Genomic DNA, 17,299 nt, shown 5'->3' with positions numbered 1-17,299 from the left:
TTATAGTTCGTAATGTATCACTCCTGTTTTGCTACGTCTCTCTTTGTAGTGGGGCGCCTTCATTTATGATAAAATGGCCTGAGTGGCTGTGAAAGAGGGTCTAGGAGAAGCTGAAACACAGCCAGCTGGAGATGGAGCAGCTAGAGAGAATGAAGTTACGGGGATGCAGAAATGCCAAGGGAAGGAGCACTGTTGCGTGTATGCGTGTATACGCACGCACACACGAACGCGCATGTTAATCTGGCTCCTTGCCTTCACTCAGTAAATCTAATCCACAGTTTGAAATAACTCATTCAGTAGAATAACAAAATTAGGAATTGAGTGCCAGGACAGCATATTATTATGTGCGCTGCCCAGCTCGCTCTCCCTCTACCTACCCAACCCCCACGGCTGCTTTGTTTGCTTCCTTGCAGCTGCTGCTCTGGTTTAATTTACTGAGATGCCATTAATCGGGCGGTGGAAGCAAAAACTTACCAGCCAGCCTGCACTGGTTTTTGGAGCCCCAGCTTTGCCTTTCCCTTTCGACCTCCCTTGCTGTGGGTTTTCAGCCAGGATGAGGTTGCTGCTGGTCATCCAGTGCAGGCTGCAACTTTGTGGACATCACGAAATCACAGCGGTCCCTCTTTGCCGCTGGGGACCAGGGCTGGAGAAGCAAGGACAGGTAGGAGGGGAGGACATCACAGGTCAGGGCTGAGGATTAGCAGGGCAAAGCACAGATCCGGGCTCCAGCAGGGATACTGGAGATCAGAGGCAATGCGTAGGACCAGCAAAGAGTGAGGGAGTTGTCATTGCCTCTTTGCTGGCCTCTGTAAGCCACATGAGCCCGATACCTTCTCAGCTGGTCAAACCATGCTGCCCTATGACAGCAGAAGGAAAGGGAATTACAGCAGTGTCTGCAGTGCACAGGTAACTCTGGGCTGGAATGATATTTCTTGCAAGGTACTGGGTGGGTACCACGGCCTCCCCATGGACGTGGCCTGTTGTCATCATCAGCATGGTGCCACAGTTCAAGATAACTCCGACTGAGATTAAATGCATCATTTCAAATCATTGTTATTGTTATTCCACACCGTCTTCCTTCCTATCTTTTGCTTCTTTCTCAATCAGTGAAGGAGACCCCCAAATCTCCACTTTTCTGGTTGTTTTTCACATTAGAGTTGTAGGTGGTTTGTTCCCAGATTTTCCCAGGCACCTCTGTGGAGGGGCAGAGGACTGGGAAATGTGGTGTGCAATTAGGTTACCAGGATAATAAAACCAGGACAGCTGGGCAAAGACAAATCAGTCAGGCAGGAGGGTTAAAACACTAGCTTATCTTACTGATTTTTATCCAGTTTGTGGGGAAGAGGCAGGGGGGTCTCTGCCCTGCTCTCCAGAGCCATGTCCCAGCTGCAGGAGGTCCTTGACCGACCGGCTGCTTTATTTCTAACCTGCAAGAATCAAGCTCGGGATTTCAGAAGCAGAAAAGAACAGAAAAGGGAGATTAGAGGCGAGGTAAAAGGTAGAAAAGTGAAGAAGGAGAAACCTCTTGGATGTCTGTTATCTGCTGTTACAGGGAGATGAGTTGGGAACCACTGCAAGTGCCCCTGCTCCCATCCTGCCTTGCAGGATGCTCGGCGCTTGGCTGATGTCGCAGTGCACACACGCAGGCACACACCCACATGCACCCGCGTTGGCGTGATGCTGGGAAGGAGGCTTTCAGAAGCCAACAAGATGAACAATTATGCCTTCTGTGCAAAGCAACAAGACCCACTTCTCCACTCCCCAGTCATGTCCCGGCAATCTAATAAAAAGGGAGATTAGCCCCTCTTTCCTCTCTTACATCTCCTTAATGCTGTCATTTTATTCACACTTTGCAAAGCAAATAAACCAGCAAATTGCCTGCTTTAATGAGCTGAAATTAAACTCAGGCTGCTGATAAAATGCCTTTTCTCCTTTCTGTTGTTGGGAAGGACTCGTCTGATAGGCAACGTACAGGAAAGAAGAGAAAACACGCAGCGGGAGCCTTATTGAACGTGTTTGAGTCATTTACCATTGCTGTTCTTCATCCCCGACACCTCCGATTAGATGAGGGAGGCACATGGGTGATGAGAAGGCTATAGGGGATCAGCCTGGTAAGGTCCGTGGAGGGTCTGGCTCTGTTCTTTGCTCACGGGATCGTCCTGCTCCACTAGCTAATGCCCTCTGACACAGGCTGCAGCCCACAGCCTCCCCAGGTGGGAGTAACAGGGAACCTTCCCCTGCAAGAAAAAGACTGGTTTGGCTCTGCAGAGCAATCCCAAACACAAGCTTGCCCAGAGAGGATGGTTGGGTCAAAATGGGAGTTCGAGGAGACAGAATAAGTGCTTGCTAAAGAGAATATGCCAAGATGCATCACTCCTTGCGTGCTGTCTCGGTTTGGCAGGGCTTCCCCTGCCTGCGGGAGGTCCCTGTAATGCACAAGCCCATGGAGGAGGACAGGGAGATGCTCGTGCCAAGGGCAAGCACTGCAGGGCAGCAGGCAAGGAAAGTCTGTGCCATCCCAAAGGGACAACTGGGGCAAGCCTTTGCTTATGGCTCTGCGGGCCAGGAATACCTTCTCCCACACCCTTAGGGGCAATGTGCACTGCCACAGGAGGCAGTCTGAGGAGCTGGAGACCAGGCTGGTCCCCGTGGCAGAGGAGAGCGGGCACGACTAAAGCCCAGCTTGCAGCTGGAGGGAGAGAAAGTCTCCACCTGCAACACAATTTTCATCCCAACAAGAGGAGCTCAGGGCACTTTCAGTCTCCCACAGCCCTGTGAAGTGCTATCATTATCTCACGGTACCGGAGAGGAGGCTGGAGCGCAGAGAGGTTAATTGAGTTGTCCAGTGCCAGGAGGGATGTAGCAGCAGACGTCTTTCAGCCTGGTATTGCAGCCCGTGCTTCACCCGTCAGCTGGGGAGGTGGTAAGGGGGGACTCTCACCTGCAGTGCCCCAGGGAGCATAGTCCTTCTTCCCTTCCTCACTGGCTCCAAGGACTCGGTTATGCCAAAATGGGCTTCCAGGTCCTGGGAAAGCATCCCAGGGCCGGGACAGCCCATCCTTGCAAATGTGCTCCTGCCGGTGCAGCAGGTATTGTTCCCCAAAATAGGGTTACCAGCAATATCGGTGTCCCTGTGGTGATGTAAGGGCTTCAGCTGGAATAGCAATGTAAAAGCATGGTAAAGTCCAGGTTTCTACCCCCCAGGAAGGGGGAGACCTGAGATTCAGCTGCCTTGCCCTCAGCATCCCTTCCACCCAGGCCCCATTTCTAGTAAACTTTTGAAAACTTGGTTTTGTTGAGCTTTCTGCCAAAGGTAGCTGGGATAGGACAGTACCAGCCACTGGGGAGGCAGAGAGAGACCTGCGAGTACCCAGGCAGGGCCCCACAGCAGCAGCATCTTAGGGCCGGTACATCTCACCCATAAGCAACTGCACAACCACCGCAGACGGTACAGCCTGCAAGAAGGGTGTACCACACACCCTGCCCTCCGGAGGGGCACTGAGTAGACACTCAGTGTTGTTGTTGTTTTCCCCCACAGCCTCACCTCCCCCAGCAGCTGGTGGGGCATCTGCTGGAGGACAAGGTGGCCAGAGAGTCTCATGTGCAGAGAGCTGATGCGAGAGCAGATCTCGTTATTCACGTAATGGAAACCCAACTGTGCCACCAGGGAACAGACTCATTGTTCACAATCCAGAAAGAACAAATAAATTGTTTTACTGCTTATTATTACTGGCCTGTTTACCGAGGTATAAGCTGTGAAAAGTTAACAGGGATCTCTGCAGTGAAACATGGTCTGCTTCATTGCCTGGTATCACAGGTGGAAAAGAACCTGGTTTCTTCAGAACAAGGGCGAGAATATGGTATCTGCATCTAAATACCCCTTGACAATCATCAGCCTCATGCGATTTGCAGGCGTGCAGCACCAAGCACAGTCCCTTTGCTGCCTGGGCACTGGGAAATGGTTTGGAAACCAATTTCTGGATTTATACTATTTTGCAGATCCAATGAAAGACAATTTAGATGTAAGATGTGCCCCTGTGTCCTTCATGGATGCCCAGGAAACCTCCAGCTCCTGCCAGCTGTGTTTTCAAGGAGTGCCTGCCTCCTACAGTCTGCCCTGGGACAAGCGAGACAACCAGAGCTCCTGTTCCCAACAAAAGTCCCAAGAAGGATTTTTCTAGCTAGGCCGTGATATTTTCTCCCCATTTGTGGGCAACTCCATCTCTGCCACAACACCTCACTGCATCTGTCCTACCAGCTGAGAGAGCTGTTTGGCAGTAGAGATGTCCATGGATGATATTTTCAACATCTTGCGGAAAAGCACGATTGAGGAGATGCTCATGCTCGTGCACTTTTGCCTTCCCGTTTCCCTAAGAAATCACAAAAGGATGTAGAAGTGCTGTCCATGGATATTTAAGTTTAGTCAAAAATGCAGGAAAAAATAATGGAAAATGTGAGCTGGGAATGAGAGTTTTTCTGTGGGAAGTGAGGCTGCTGGCAGTCCCATAGGTTTGTGTATAGTGAAGACTCTTCCTGGTCTTGAGGGTTGTTTCTGGGTGGGGAGGGAAGGTCTTGTCCCAGCTTCTGCAAATACTCTTGTTATGGCACTGAATGGTTGAGGGTCTTCCTCTCCTCCACAACATTTCACCCAAGAGGGAGAGAGAAGTGTTGGAGACAGGCAGCAAGTCCCAGCCACGGACAAGGACATCGGATGGTGGACAATCACGCTAGTGTGTTTTGCAGTCAAGGAGTGCTCTGAAACTACTGCTCAGGTTCCCAGAAACAGGACAGGCGCTTGAGGCTGGGCTTTATCCTAGATGCCACGCAGCAATGCAGTCAGAGAGACACGGTGTCCTCAATCAGCATCCCCTTCTGTGGGCACTGCCGCTGCGCACACCAGCACACGAGACAGTTAGGATTCCCCTCAGCAAAACGCTGCAGCATCAAATCTACATCAGAGCGAGTTGTCTAGACTTCGTCTGCTCTCAGCGGAGAGGAACAGACACTTCTGGGGCATCACTCCTCTCCTCCTAAGGTAGACACCTAAATAGGTCAGACGAACAGTGCCCTGGATGTGTGTTGGTCTCTCAACTGCCTATGATGTGATGCTGGATGATGGGCTCAGAGGATGACCTCCACGGTCAGTGACCACCTTCCCTTTTGCTGCCAAACGCTGCTGGTGGCAGCACCCAGATAAACCAAAGGCTCCTTGAAAGGTGGTAGCCAGAGTTAGAAGGCAAGTGCCAAACATTAAGAGGGCAGTTGGATGCATCTCCAACGCCTCTAAATGCCAACTGTCTTTCCTTCATGCTTAGTTTGTGCTTGTGATTTGTTTTGAACAGGTGAGCCGAGAGATCGAGCTGGGACAGCCAGACCTACGGAGGCACGTGGAGATGGGGACCAGCGTCACGATGGGCAGCAAAAAGAAAACGAGGAGAGGTACTATAAGGAGTGAGAGGAAGGCTTGTCTCTAAGCCAGAGGGACTCCTCCGCCCGGGCACCTACCTTCATGACTCCCTCCCCGAGATGCCGGAGACCTGGTGATGCGGGACCAGCCTCAGCCACCCAGGCCTTGGTAGTAGCCCCCGGCCGGTGGCTGCCGAGTACCGTGGGCACCGAGGTCCGCTTTCTCCACGGATGCTTCCCCCCCGTCTCCAAGCCATGAGGAGAAGGGACAGGCGAGCGAAGCTGCTGAAGAAGCACTAGCCCACGTCTTCCCAGCCCCTGTCCCGCTCCCCGCTTCTGGCAGACCAGGCACCCCTTCTCCGCGCCACCCTTCCAGATGGCAGGTCGCCGGTGGGCCGCGACGTCAGCCCTCTGCATGTGCGTGGCAGCCGTCTCTCTCCTGCACGCTGGCGGGGTGCGGGCAGACTGCTGGCTCATCGAGGGGGACAAGGGCTTCGTCTGGTTGGCCATCTGCAGCCAAAACCAGCCCCCCTACGAGTCCATCCCCCAGCAAATCAACAGCACCATTGTGGACTTGCGGCTGAACGACAACAAGATCAAGAGCGTGCAGTACGCCTCGCTCAGCCGCTTCGGCAACCTGACATACCTCAACCTGACGAAGAACGAGATCTCCTACATCGAGGACGGTGCCTTTTCAGGACAGTTCAACCTCCAGGTGCTGCAGCTGGGTTACAACCGACTGAGGAACCTCACCGAGGGCATCCTCCGGGGCCTGGGGAAGCTGGAGTACCTCTATCTCCAGGCCAACCTCATCGAGTCCGTCACCCCCAATGCCTTCTGGGAGTGCCCCAACATAGTGAACATTGACCTGTCCATGAACAGGATCCAGAGACTCGACAGCAACACTTTTCGGGGCCTAAACAAGCTTTCTGTCTGTGAACTCTACAGTAACCCCTTCTACTGCTCCTGCGAGCTCCTTGGCTTCCTGCAATGGCTGGAAGCTTTCACCAACATGACCCGCACGTACGACCGGATGCAGTGCGACTCCCCACCTGACTACATGGGCTACTACTTGTTGGGCCAAGGCCGGACGGGCTACCGCAATGCGCTGAGCATGCTCTCTTCCCTTTGCACCGGCGGCTCCTACACTGTGATCCCTCGTTTTATCCCTCCCAGGTACCAGGTGACCACGGTGCCCTCCGAAAGCCCCTGCTCCGAGGAGGATTGCTCCTCCGGCGATGGCACGACCCCGCAGTTCTCCCTCTTCACTCCCATCGGCGAAACAGAGGTGCGCCCCAACATCCAGGTGAAGCACCTCAACCACAACTCAGCCGTCCTCACCGTGCAGATTCCCTACCCGTTCAGCAAGATGTACATCCTCTCCCAGTTTGAAAACGGCTTCTCCTCCATGATCACCAAGCTCAGGAAGAAGGAGGAGAACATCACCGTGAGCAACCTAGTAGCACAAAGAGACTACACCTACTGTGTAGTCTCCGTCCACCAATACTCGAAGTACAACCACACCTGCGTCACCATCACACCCACCAGACCCAACCGCAAGGAGCCAGTGCCCACCCCTTCCACTGCCACTCATTATATCATGACAATCCTGGGCTGTCTCTTTGGCATGGTGATCGTCCTGGGCGTTGTGTACTACTGTCTCCGGAAGAGGCGCCAGCAGGAGGAGAAGCACAAAAAGGCTGCCGGCAGCATGAAGAAGACCATCATCGAGCTGAAATACGGGCCAGAAATGGAGACCACCAGCATCACCCAGCTGTCCCAGGGACAGATGCTGGGCGGGGAGACAGTGACCCGCATCCCCTACCTGCCTTCCGCCGGCGAGGTTGAGCAGTACAAGCTGATTGACAGCAGTGAGACCCCCAAGGCCACCAAGGGCAACTACATGGAGGTGAGGACGGGTGAGCAGCCCGAGAGGCGAGACTGCGAGCTGTCCCTGCCGCCAGATACCCAGAGCTCTGTGGCTGAGATCTCCACCATTGCCAAGGAGGTGGACAAGGTGAACCAGATCATCAACAACTGCATTGATGCCTTGAAATCTGAGTCCACCTCCTTCCAAGGGGTGAAATCGGGGGCGGTCTCCACGGTGGAGCCTCAGCTGGTGCTCTTATCAGAGCAGATCCCCAGCAAGCACGGATTCCTCTCCCCCGTCTACAAGGAAAGCTACAACCACCCTCTCCAGCGACACCACAGCATGGAGGCGGCCCCCAAACGCTCCAGCACCTCTTCCAGTGGCTCCATCCGGAGCCCCAGGTCCTACCGCTCCGAGGGATCGGGCCACAAATCAGAAGCCAAATACATCGAGAAGACATCCCCCACCACCGACACCATCCTCACTGTGACGCCGGCCGCGGCCATCCTGCGGGCGGAGGCGGAGAAGATCCGTCAGTACAGCGAACACCGGCACTCGTACCCCAGCTCGCACCAAGGGGAGCAGCACGACAGCATGGCAGGGCGAAAGCCCTCCATCCTGGAGCCTCTGACCCGTCCTCGCCCCAGAGACCTGGCCTATTCCCAGCTCTCGCCTCAATATCACAACCTGAGCTACACCTCCAGCCCAGAGTACACCTGCAAACCATCGCACAGCATCTGGGAGCGCTTCAAACTCAACCGCAAGCGGCACAAAGACGAGGAGGAGTATATGGCAGCCGGCCATGCCCTACGCAAAAAGGTCCAGTTTGCCAAAGACGAGGATCTTCACGACATCTTAGACTACTGGAAGGGCGTCTCTGCCCAGCAAAAGTCCTGAGTCCTCACACAACTCGTGACTTAACACACTAACTGGACCAAAAGAAATCTGCAGCAGCTATTTTTATTTAGACTGTCTTTGAAACAAAATAAAATAATAAAAAAAATCAATAAAAATAAAAGAGAGAACAAATGATGAAAATCTATAAATATTCTATATAATATATAAAATGAGATATTAAAATGTCCTCACACTGGTGAGACGCACCAAATTTGAACACAAACTTTACAAAAGAAACAAACTGTGGAGTGAAAAAAAAAAAGGTTTTGTTTCATTTCAATTTTTTTAAAAAAAAATAAGAAAAAAGAAAAAATTGAATATAAAAAGAAAGTGAAAGAGTGGGCAGAGAGCTGAGGTCTGGCGTTTCCCGATATTGCATTGCATGAGTCCCTATTCCGTGATTTTGTGGATTCTTTGTGAACAGTTTGTGTTCTTCCTTCCTTCCCTTCCAAAATCAACAGCAACAAAAACAGCAACAAAAACCAAAAAGAGACCAGAAGGAGATCCATCCTTTGGGCTGTTTTTGCAAACGGAGTCTTCCAGTTTAGACTTTTACCCGGTTGAAGGCCCGTTCACATTTTCACTCACTGAGAGGTTTTACCACACATTGCATTGTAAACCGAAGTCGTTAATTGTACAGAGAAAATTTCTATATTTGCAATGTTTGCTGTATAATGAGAAAGAGAGAGGAGAAAAAAAAAAACAATACTACATCTACTAAAAAATATATATATATATATCTATATTGACCGGTTTGTACCAGGTTTTAATCACAGATTTTAGAGAAAGAGATGGAATTTGGTTTGAAGGACTTTTTTAGTGGGTGGTTGGTTGGTTGACAGGATATTTTGGGGGGGTGGGGAGTGTTTGGCTTTCTAAGTGTTTGATTCTGATTTCGTCCAACAACTGCCTGTGTCCAAATTCTCATCACTTCCAAGTACATTAGGAAAAAGGCATGTACCCAGAAAAGCAGAATCCCCCACCTTATTCCAGGTGAGAGACCTTCACAACCAGCAACAGGGAAGGGGCTGAGCAGTGAAAGGCTCTGGGTTGAGCAGGTGCCACCATGCAATGGAATTTCTCTTGCACATTAAAAAGTGTCGGTCTCTCCCCCTAAACAGACATACCTGGAGAGCGGTGGCCCTTGGGACCAGCTGCTGAGGGGTGGGTTATCCTCTTACCTTTCAGGATAGGGAGCCGGCGATGAGTTAGAGCAGAAAGCCTCTTGCCGCTCTCCAGAGAAGGACATCATTGAGGAGTGATTTTTGCCGAGGGAGAAGACACTAAGCATTTACATCTTGCCCATATTGAGACCTATTACAGCAGGCACAGGCCCTGGCCCAGGGATCCTACCCCTCACTCCTGGGACCCCCATCACCGCACGTCCAGCAGCTCCTCCGTGGATAACCCCAAAAGCAGCCACAGCCTCAGGCAGGGAGTGCAGCATCTCCTGCCTGCAGCCCTAGTGCTGCCCACGGGCCAGTTTGACTCCCATTTTACATGGGTGGCTTTGGAGCTGGACACTCTGGGGACCCCCCGAACAGCCCTTGGGACTCTGAGACTGGAAGGGAAGGGAATGGCCCTGTGCTCATGTCTCGTGTCCACCCAAGCAGCCACATAGCCCTCAACCATTGATCCAAAGCCTGTCCAAGACTCAATCGCTTTTTGCCCCATCTCTAAAATACTCACAGATGATGCCCAACTCATGGGGTGAGGAGGAGGAGGGAGGCACTGAGGCCATGAAGGTTATCCCAGGCTGCCAGTGGCTGAAGGACACAATTTTGCCCCAGTTAGCTCCAGCTGAGTCACAAGCCTCCATGTCTCACCCCACGACCAACACGAAGCGGGTGCCACGCGAGGGTTGTGGAGTTGCCTGGCTCCCCTGGCGAGTGCGTGGGAGCCCAGTGAGCCACCACAGCAAGGCGAGAAGCTCCCCAAACGCAGCCCTTTGGGGCCCTGCTGCTTGCCAGTTTTCCCTCGGGTCCTGCTCACAAGTCTCTTTGGATGGACATCCCGAGTCCTGACGGATGAGCACTAGGGCCCAGGAGCAAACCATATCCCATCCTGTTATTTCAATATTTCAGAGCGATTTTGACAGGTATTCTTGCAAAAGGTTATGTTTGTTCAGAAAGGAGCTGAGCCGGGAAGACACGGAGCAGGCTGGGAAGTGCATGAGTTCATTCCCCGTGCTTATTTGTGTAGACAACAAACCATTAGCAGGGTTTCATAATAAAAGGCAGGCAATTTCCCCAGGAACATATTCACTCTGCATGAGCAAAGGCACATTCCCCCACCTCCTCCAGGTGCCCCAGATCCTACCGGCAGCACGCAGCTTCTCAGGGCTGCGTCTTGCTCACCAGGCAGTGAGCAGGACCTGGAAAGGGGAGCTGAGGATCATCCCTCTCTTGTTTCGTGCCATCGTGGCAGGTGCCTTCCTAAATTTTGGCTGTAGCACCTGGACCAAAGCAAACCCTTCAGCCGAAACCACCTTCCCTTGCAAATCCTGAGTGCCTCCTGGAGAAACAGGAGTTGGTCAGCAAGGATGGAGAGGGGAAGCAGTAGTGGGACCTCCTGGCACTGTTTGATGGTCTCGGGGAATTCCTCAGCCAGAGGCTGGGATGGTGAAAGGTGGTGGCAGTTTATGAGTTAATTTGGGCTCACATGCTCCAGCGATGGCAGTCACCGATAGATACCGAAAGACCTTCCTCAGTCACTCCCCCCATTGAGACCAGTTCCCCCACCAGTTTGGAAATGACATCATGGCCATCTCCGCGGCAGCCAGGAGCAATGGCAGAACCAGCAGAGCATAACGCCTTGCTGTGGAGGCAGCAGCACGTCAGCAGGGAGTTCATCTCTTTACCTGGGGCAAGTAATTTTGCTCCTCTCTGCCTGTTTCCTCCTCTGCAAAATGCTTCCTTGTGGCACTGAGGGTGTAGGCTGGTTGGGGAGGCTCAATTAATTAATTGCCTGTCTGTGAAGCCCATTTAGCTCCTAGAATAAAAGCTGCTATAGAAATGCAAAGTTGTTAGTGGCATAAAACAGCAGGGGCAGATGAAATCAAAGCCTGATTCTGTTTTCACACCAGGATTTCACTGGTCATAAACCAACAGAGACCGACACAGGAGATGTGATACAGCAGCACTGGCCTTTCTAAATTAAACACTTCCCAGATGCAAACTCTCTGCAGTTGGAGAAAAAGAGGGTTAGAAAAGGTTTAGACCCCTCCATCTCCAAGGTATCTCCAAGAGAGGTACCTGCACGTGCAGCACCCCGTACCCCATACTTGGTGGGGCCTTGCTATGGGTCTGAGAGCGCTCCGGATGGCTCCTTGGGTGATGAAGCAATGACTGTACTGCTGAGCACCATCCAGCCGCTTTGCCCTCCCTCCAAGACAGGGTCCAGTCCTGGCAGCTGTGGTCCACGTCCCTTGTCATGAGGTGCCACAAGATGAGCTGAGAAAAAAGCCAGGCAAGAAACGGGAAGAAGTCCCACTGTCCCCCAACCCACCACCCCACGCATGGACCTCCTGGGTGTCTCTGCACAGGACCTGGTGAGCTCTGCCCACCGCATCTTCCACCCCCCCCGAGGCAGCTGCTTCACAGACCCCTCCGAGGGCAGACGGAGAATTTCACCACCTGTGACCTTTTGGGGGCTTTTCTTCTTTATTTTGTCTCCTGTTCAACCCCCAAAGCTCTCAAGCTGCTTCTGCAAAGCAAAACGCTACTTTATGCAGCCATGCTGTTCCTATTGCCCCAAACCCATCCAAAGCAAGAGGGCTCCCTGCCAAGCAGAAAGGAGGGGGCATGGGAAAGACGTATCCGAGTGAAGTGGAGGGGAGGCCAGGGAAAAGGTTTCTCCTTCGTTTTGCCCCACCTCAAGGGGCATTGGGGACCAGTTGGGGAGCCAGCACCGAAAGCCAGTGCCCAGGACCTGGAGGTTCCCGTATCCCGCTCCCACAGCAGCCTGGGCTCTGCCACTGGAGAGTGTGAACAAAGGGAAGGGAAAAGAAAGGGAGGGAGAGGGATGAAAGGCAGGGAGAGGTGTGTGATGCAGAGGCAGGGGAAGGCAGAGGCGGTGGGAGCAGCTGTGCTCGGCACAGGCCAGGCGGCAGCTCCCGTAGAGGCCAGCGAAGGCATCGAGCAAAGCTGCTCCGAGGGATTTTTTTTTTTTCTTTAAGAGAGAGCAGTTGTTTCCCTGCGGCGATGAAACAGAGAAAAGGAGCAGAGGGACCCGTCGCTGCTTCTGCCCTGCGCCGCTCCAAGAAATTTCCTTGCTGGCCAAGGTCGGAGGGAGCTGTGTCTGCTCCTGGGAAATGCTCCTGGTGAGCTTCAAAGGCAGCTGCCCATGGCCCCGCCGAGCTGCCCCATTGCCCCATCAGCACCGTCACCTCTCCAGGATGCCCCCGATGAGCCCCAAGGGAACGAGCACTCCTGTTCCGCAGGGTCCCGGGGCTGCCTGCCAGGCACGGGGGGTGTGTCGGGTGGGACGGGGGATGCAGACCCAAACCCCCTTTGGAAAGCACAGCTCAGACCTTCCTCTGTCACGAGCACCAGCCGTGGCATTGAAGGGACACTGACACAGCTGATGTGCGACAGGACGGTGCCTCTCCAACATGGATTTCAGGTTCCCATCACCACTTCCCAGTCTCTGCTCCCCCAAAACTCTCCGCCCTTGTGTGCCCCTGTGCCTGCTCTGCAACTCCCTGCTGCTGGGCTGTCACCAGTAGCCCTTGAACTGCCCCCCCCCTCCTTATTTCTCCCTCCCAGCCCCGCTCCTGTGAGCCTGCCCACCACCTATAGCTGTTATATGGGAATCCTCCTCCTGGAGGGCTCTGCTGTTGCCTGCAAGATAATGATAGCCCTGGGGCCATATGTAAATGCATTCTGTGATGCCCTTTCTGTGTCCACAAAACTGCTGTAGTTCAAACCACCAGTCTTCAAGGGCAAAACCAAGGCAGGACTAGAAATCCACCCCTGCTCCCCGTCCCACCCCGATCCCTCCCCCAGCATCGCAGCAAAGTCAGCTTCTTGTTGGAGCATAAATTCAAGTCCACATTACCCACAGCTCAATCCTTGCTCTGGTCCAGACTCAGCAAAGGACCCTGCCACGTGTTGCAAAGTCTGTGTGACATCTAGAGCCTGGATATTATTTAAAAGCATGTAAATTAGAACAGAAGCATCTCTCCATACAGACATGTGCCATTTACATCCAGTGTTCCTGAGGGCACCCACCTGCCCTGGTGTGCACACCAGTTGCATCCACGTCTTTCAAAACATGGCCTGTGGGAAGTGCAATGTCCACAGATAAGAAATGTGGGGCAACAAAGGGTGGCAGTGGTGGCAGGCACTGCCTGGCCAGATTTCTCCCTTAGGCACCAAAGCACTTGAGAAGGGATGTGGCAGCCCTGGAGCTGGTGGCTGCCTCCTTCTTCACAGCTGATGGGTGTTGAGGTGTCATACCTGCCCCCAGTCCGGCATTTGAGCCTCCTGCCGGCTTCAGCTGAGTCTGCCATGAAAGCAGAAGAAGATCCCATGGCAGGCTATCTGCGAGGATGCATGGGGGCCCTAAGGCAAGGAGGTGCTCCCCGTTCACCACCCAGACCATGACGAAAGCCAGACTGTACTGGCTCTGCTCAAATCAAGCCAATGACCTGTGGTGCTCGCTGGGTGGTGGGACCTTTCCTAAGGGCTGCAAGCACCGCTGGAGCCATCTCTCTTCCAGCCCCATTGATGCTTATGGGTCGGCCCATGCATCCACACCCGGGTGATGCCCAGGACCTCTGGAGAGCCAGCAGCAGAGCAGGCTCTGGGCACAAGCTCCAGCAGCCCAGCCAGCTCCCTCACTCCCAGTGAGCCCAGCTAACCCTCCTCCGAATGCTCCTCTCTGCCCCGCTTCTAGATCAGCTTTGCCCTGAATCGGGGCTGGGTCTTGGCGAACCAAGAGCTCTGTTGCCCAAGACCCCCAAACTCATCACCGTGGTGGATGTAGCTCTGCAGAAATCAGGAGCTGCAACACAACCCCCCCCCCCCAGTCACATGCTTGCTGCAGCCTGGCTGCCCGTCGGGCTCTGGAGCAATAAATCACCTTATTTGCAGGAGAGGGGGGTTAGCAAGGGTGGGGGACAGTGCGGCGGAGGTGGCCCGATCATACAAATCCTTTGGGCGAGGAGGGGTCCAGGGGAGCCTGCAGGCTGCGGTGCTGCTGGACCGGACCCAAAAGCGGCGGATCGATGAGGGTGATTGAAGCCAGCACGCACTGCGTTGGGCTATTTTTAGCGCAGCAGACAGAGCAGGAATATAGAGGCCCAAGTCAGGATTTATTTGCATCTGTGAGGGCTCATCAGGGGGAGGACCAACAACATGCCGCCTGGGTGCAGCAGCACCCTCCCTGCCCGTTTTGGGACTTGGCTTCAGCTCGTTTTCGGTGCACACCACGTCCCTCTCCCCCGCAGCGCCCTGCGGGGACGGTGCCACCACCCCAAGGCTGGGAGCTGTGAGCACATGGATGCACATGGACACAGGGTAGGGATACAGCAGAGGAGAGGGGATGGGCTTCAGGGGATGAAGGGGTTGTTTGGGAAAAGCCCTGATTCTGCCTTAAATGTGCAGGGGTTGTGAACAGGTCTTGTCCTGTAGTAGCGCGGCTGCAACACTGCCTGGCTCCATGGAGCAGTGCCAGGCAGGTGTGGACCTCGGAGGTGCCCCAGCTCCTTCCTCCCCATTTACACACCACTGGCTTTGCATCGTGGGGTCCCTAAGTTGGTTTTCCTGGGTAGGTGTCTGGAGATGAAATTGTTCTTTAGAGAGAAATGTATAGCACATTTCTGTTCCTTCATCTCCAAACCACTGCTGCCAGCCGATGCCCTGAGGCACTGGAGGCAGTGAAGGTGCTGGTGGGCATGGTTGGTGGTTCTGGAGAAGCCAACCTAGCAGCTACTCCTTGGCTTGTAGCAGTGACTTTGGCTTCACCTGAATTTACTTACACTCCACTTTTTCACATCTCCTTTGTGCCATATCCTCTGTTTTATCCCTCTCAGCCAGCTCACCAGCACCACCAGAAGGGAGGTAGAAATTAGCCAAATGCCACCTTGAGAGTTTTGCTCATTCCCACCTTGCCCCTTCCCCCTGCCCAGTACTTAATGAAGGGAAACCATCTGATCCAGAGGGAAGCCAGTTTTCTGGACTCAGCTTCCTCCATGCAAGGGATGAGAAGACACAGAAGTATCAGGGATGTGGATTTTCACCATGTGAGGAGTAGCCAAGCAGGCTGCTAGTTTTTACTCTAGTTTTTCTGCCCTTTCTTTTGGTCCAAACTGGATGTGAACATGCCCGTTTCCCTCCCTCTGCAACTTCTCTGTCCCTGCAGAGTAACCAAAAAAGTCTGCCAAGTCTCTGAGTTTGCATGTGTGTGCCTTTTTAGTAATTCAATGGGACCGTTAATGACACGGGGTGCACTGTTGTTCCTGTATGTGCCGATCGCTTCTCACATCCTACCAACATCTGTTTTTTCACACTCAGCTCAGCTGACTGGAAATAGCCATTTGCAGCTCACCTTTACTTGCCTCGCCATTAAAGAGCTCATTAATGTACTCTATCCTTGCTTTCCCTGGGAGTAAAAGATTTCCATTTCTGTCTTTTATCAGCTTTCTTGTGGCTTATATCCTCTCCTCTCTTCACCATGCAATGCCCTTTTCTAATGAGCTTTTTTCTCCTGGTCCATCTTCTCCATTAAGCTATGCAAGTGCTGTCCCCCACATTGTCTTGCTCATCTCCTGGCTTCTATTCTGGGTCTATCGTATTCTTTAGTGTTTCCAGCTGTGAAAAGAAGCGATCAGCCCCACATACAACATCCACGCTTTCCTCCCACCCCACTTGCCTTCCTTGCAGCTCCCCAGCCCTCTGGTCTGGTTCATCCCACCACAGCGTCCAGCCTTGACAGCCTCCTCCATCCTTGCATGAGCCCCTGGCCGTCTTGCCCTGATCTGCAGGGTTGTGTGTGATGGGATGCCTCAAAGTTCTGTGCGGAGCCTGCAGCCTGTCTCTGCTGGGGGCCTCTTAAATCTTTTCCTCTCTCTCAGCATCGCTTTTACACAGCAGAGCTCTCCTTGGGCATCTCCTGCCCTGCAATCAAGAGCTACCCAGCCCATCCAAGCAGCAGGAGGCTCATCTGTGGTCTCATAAGTAAACACTGGCACTCTTCACGCGATGCAGCTAAATTATTAATTAATCTCATTCCACCACATTTGTAGCCAAGACACAAAGGTCCCCATTTGCTGCAGTTGGGGCTTAAAGCCTGCTTCTCCAAAACATGCCCTCCTGCCTCACCTGGGAGCTGTGTTGCAGTAAGATTTGAGGAGCAGGAGCAGAGCAGTTGTTGGGAGTCGCTCCAAGGGGCTGGCAGAGCCAGCAACCCCCTGGCCAAGTGGCCACGGAGCACATGGGCATGAACCGTCTGCCACTGTCCATCCAAAAACATCCCTGATGTGTTCAGCTCCATTTAGGCTGACTAAGAGCTTGCATGCGCAAAAGGTCTTGTGTTTTGTTTTGTTGTTGTTTTTTTTTTCCCCAGCCATCTCAGGTGTTGCAATAAGAGATATTACCTCTCCATACAAACTTATCTCAATTATATCCTTAGATCATTCTGGCTGTAACAACACTACCACCCACTACAGCTTTCACACACATACATCTCTGCCTGGGAAATCCCGGGCAGATACGTGGCAGCCCTACGCATGAGAAATCCTTCAAGCGCTGACAGCTGACAAGCCCCTGAGTTTCTCCACAGCCTCCTCCAGCCTTGCAGGGTGATCACAGCTCCTAGAAGACAGTTGAACGCAGACACCAGGGCTCAGGGTAAGATAAGATGTGCACCGAGAGACTGGCAGCAGAGGCTGGGGAGAAAAGGTGCCAGGCATGGCCACCCCAAACCTATTTCCATGGTGGAGCTCGCAGCTGAGAAGGAGGGTGAGCTGAGATGTGGAGTGGTTTCTGATCTCCCACCAACCAATCTCGCAGTTCTGTCCTGGAGACCAGATGGGTCTGGGCATAGGGAGAGCGGGGAAGCAGAGATGGAGGTGCTGGAGCAGAGCTGGGAGCTGCCCCTCACCACCAGAGATGGTCGAACCCT

At 53.2% G+C, this 17,299-nt stretch overlaps 1 protein-coding gene across 1 annotated transcript in view; it reads left to right on the top strand.

Moving 5' to 3' along the window:
• Positions 1-8,511, top strand: part of ELFN1 (extracellular leucine rich repeat and fibronectin type III domain containing 1) — an 85,519-nt gene extending 77,008 nt beyond the window's left edge. Inside the window, exon 3 of the mRNA XM_075058407.1 lies at positions 5,343-8,511. Coding sequence (XP_074914508.1) covers positions 5,783-8,173 — 2,391 coding nt within the window. The 5' untranslated portion in view covers positions 5,343-5,782 and the 3' untranslated portion in view covers positions 8,174-8,511. The remainder of the gene's footprint in view (positions 1-5,342) is intronic.
• The last annotated feature ends 8,788 nt before the right edge of the window (positions 8,512-17,299 follow it).

Source organism: Buteo buteo, chromosome 27 (assembly GCF_964188355.1).
Source record: "Buteo buteo chromosome 27, bButBut1.hap1.1, whole genome shotgun sequence".
Taxonomy (NCBI): domain Eukaryota; kingdom Metazoa; phylum Chordata; class Aves; order Accipitriformes; family Accipitridae; genus Buteo; species Buteo buteo.
This window is presented reverse-complemented; position numbering and strand designations above follow the sequence as displayed.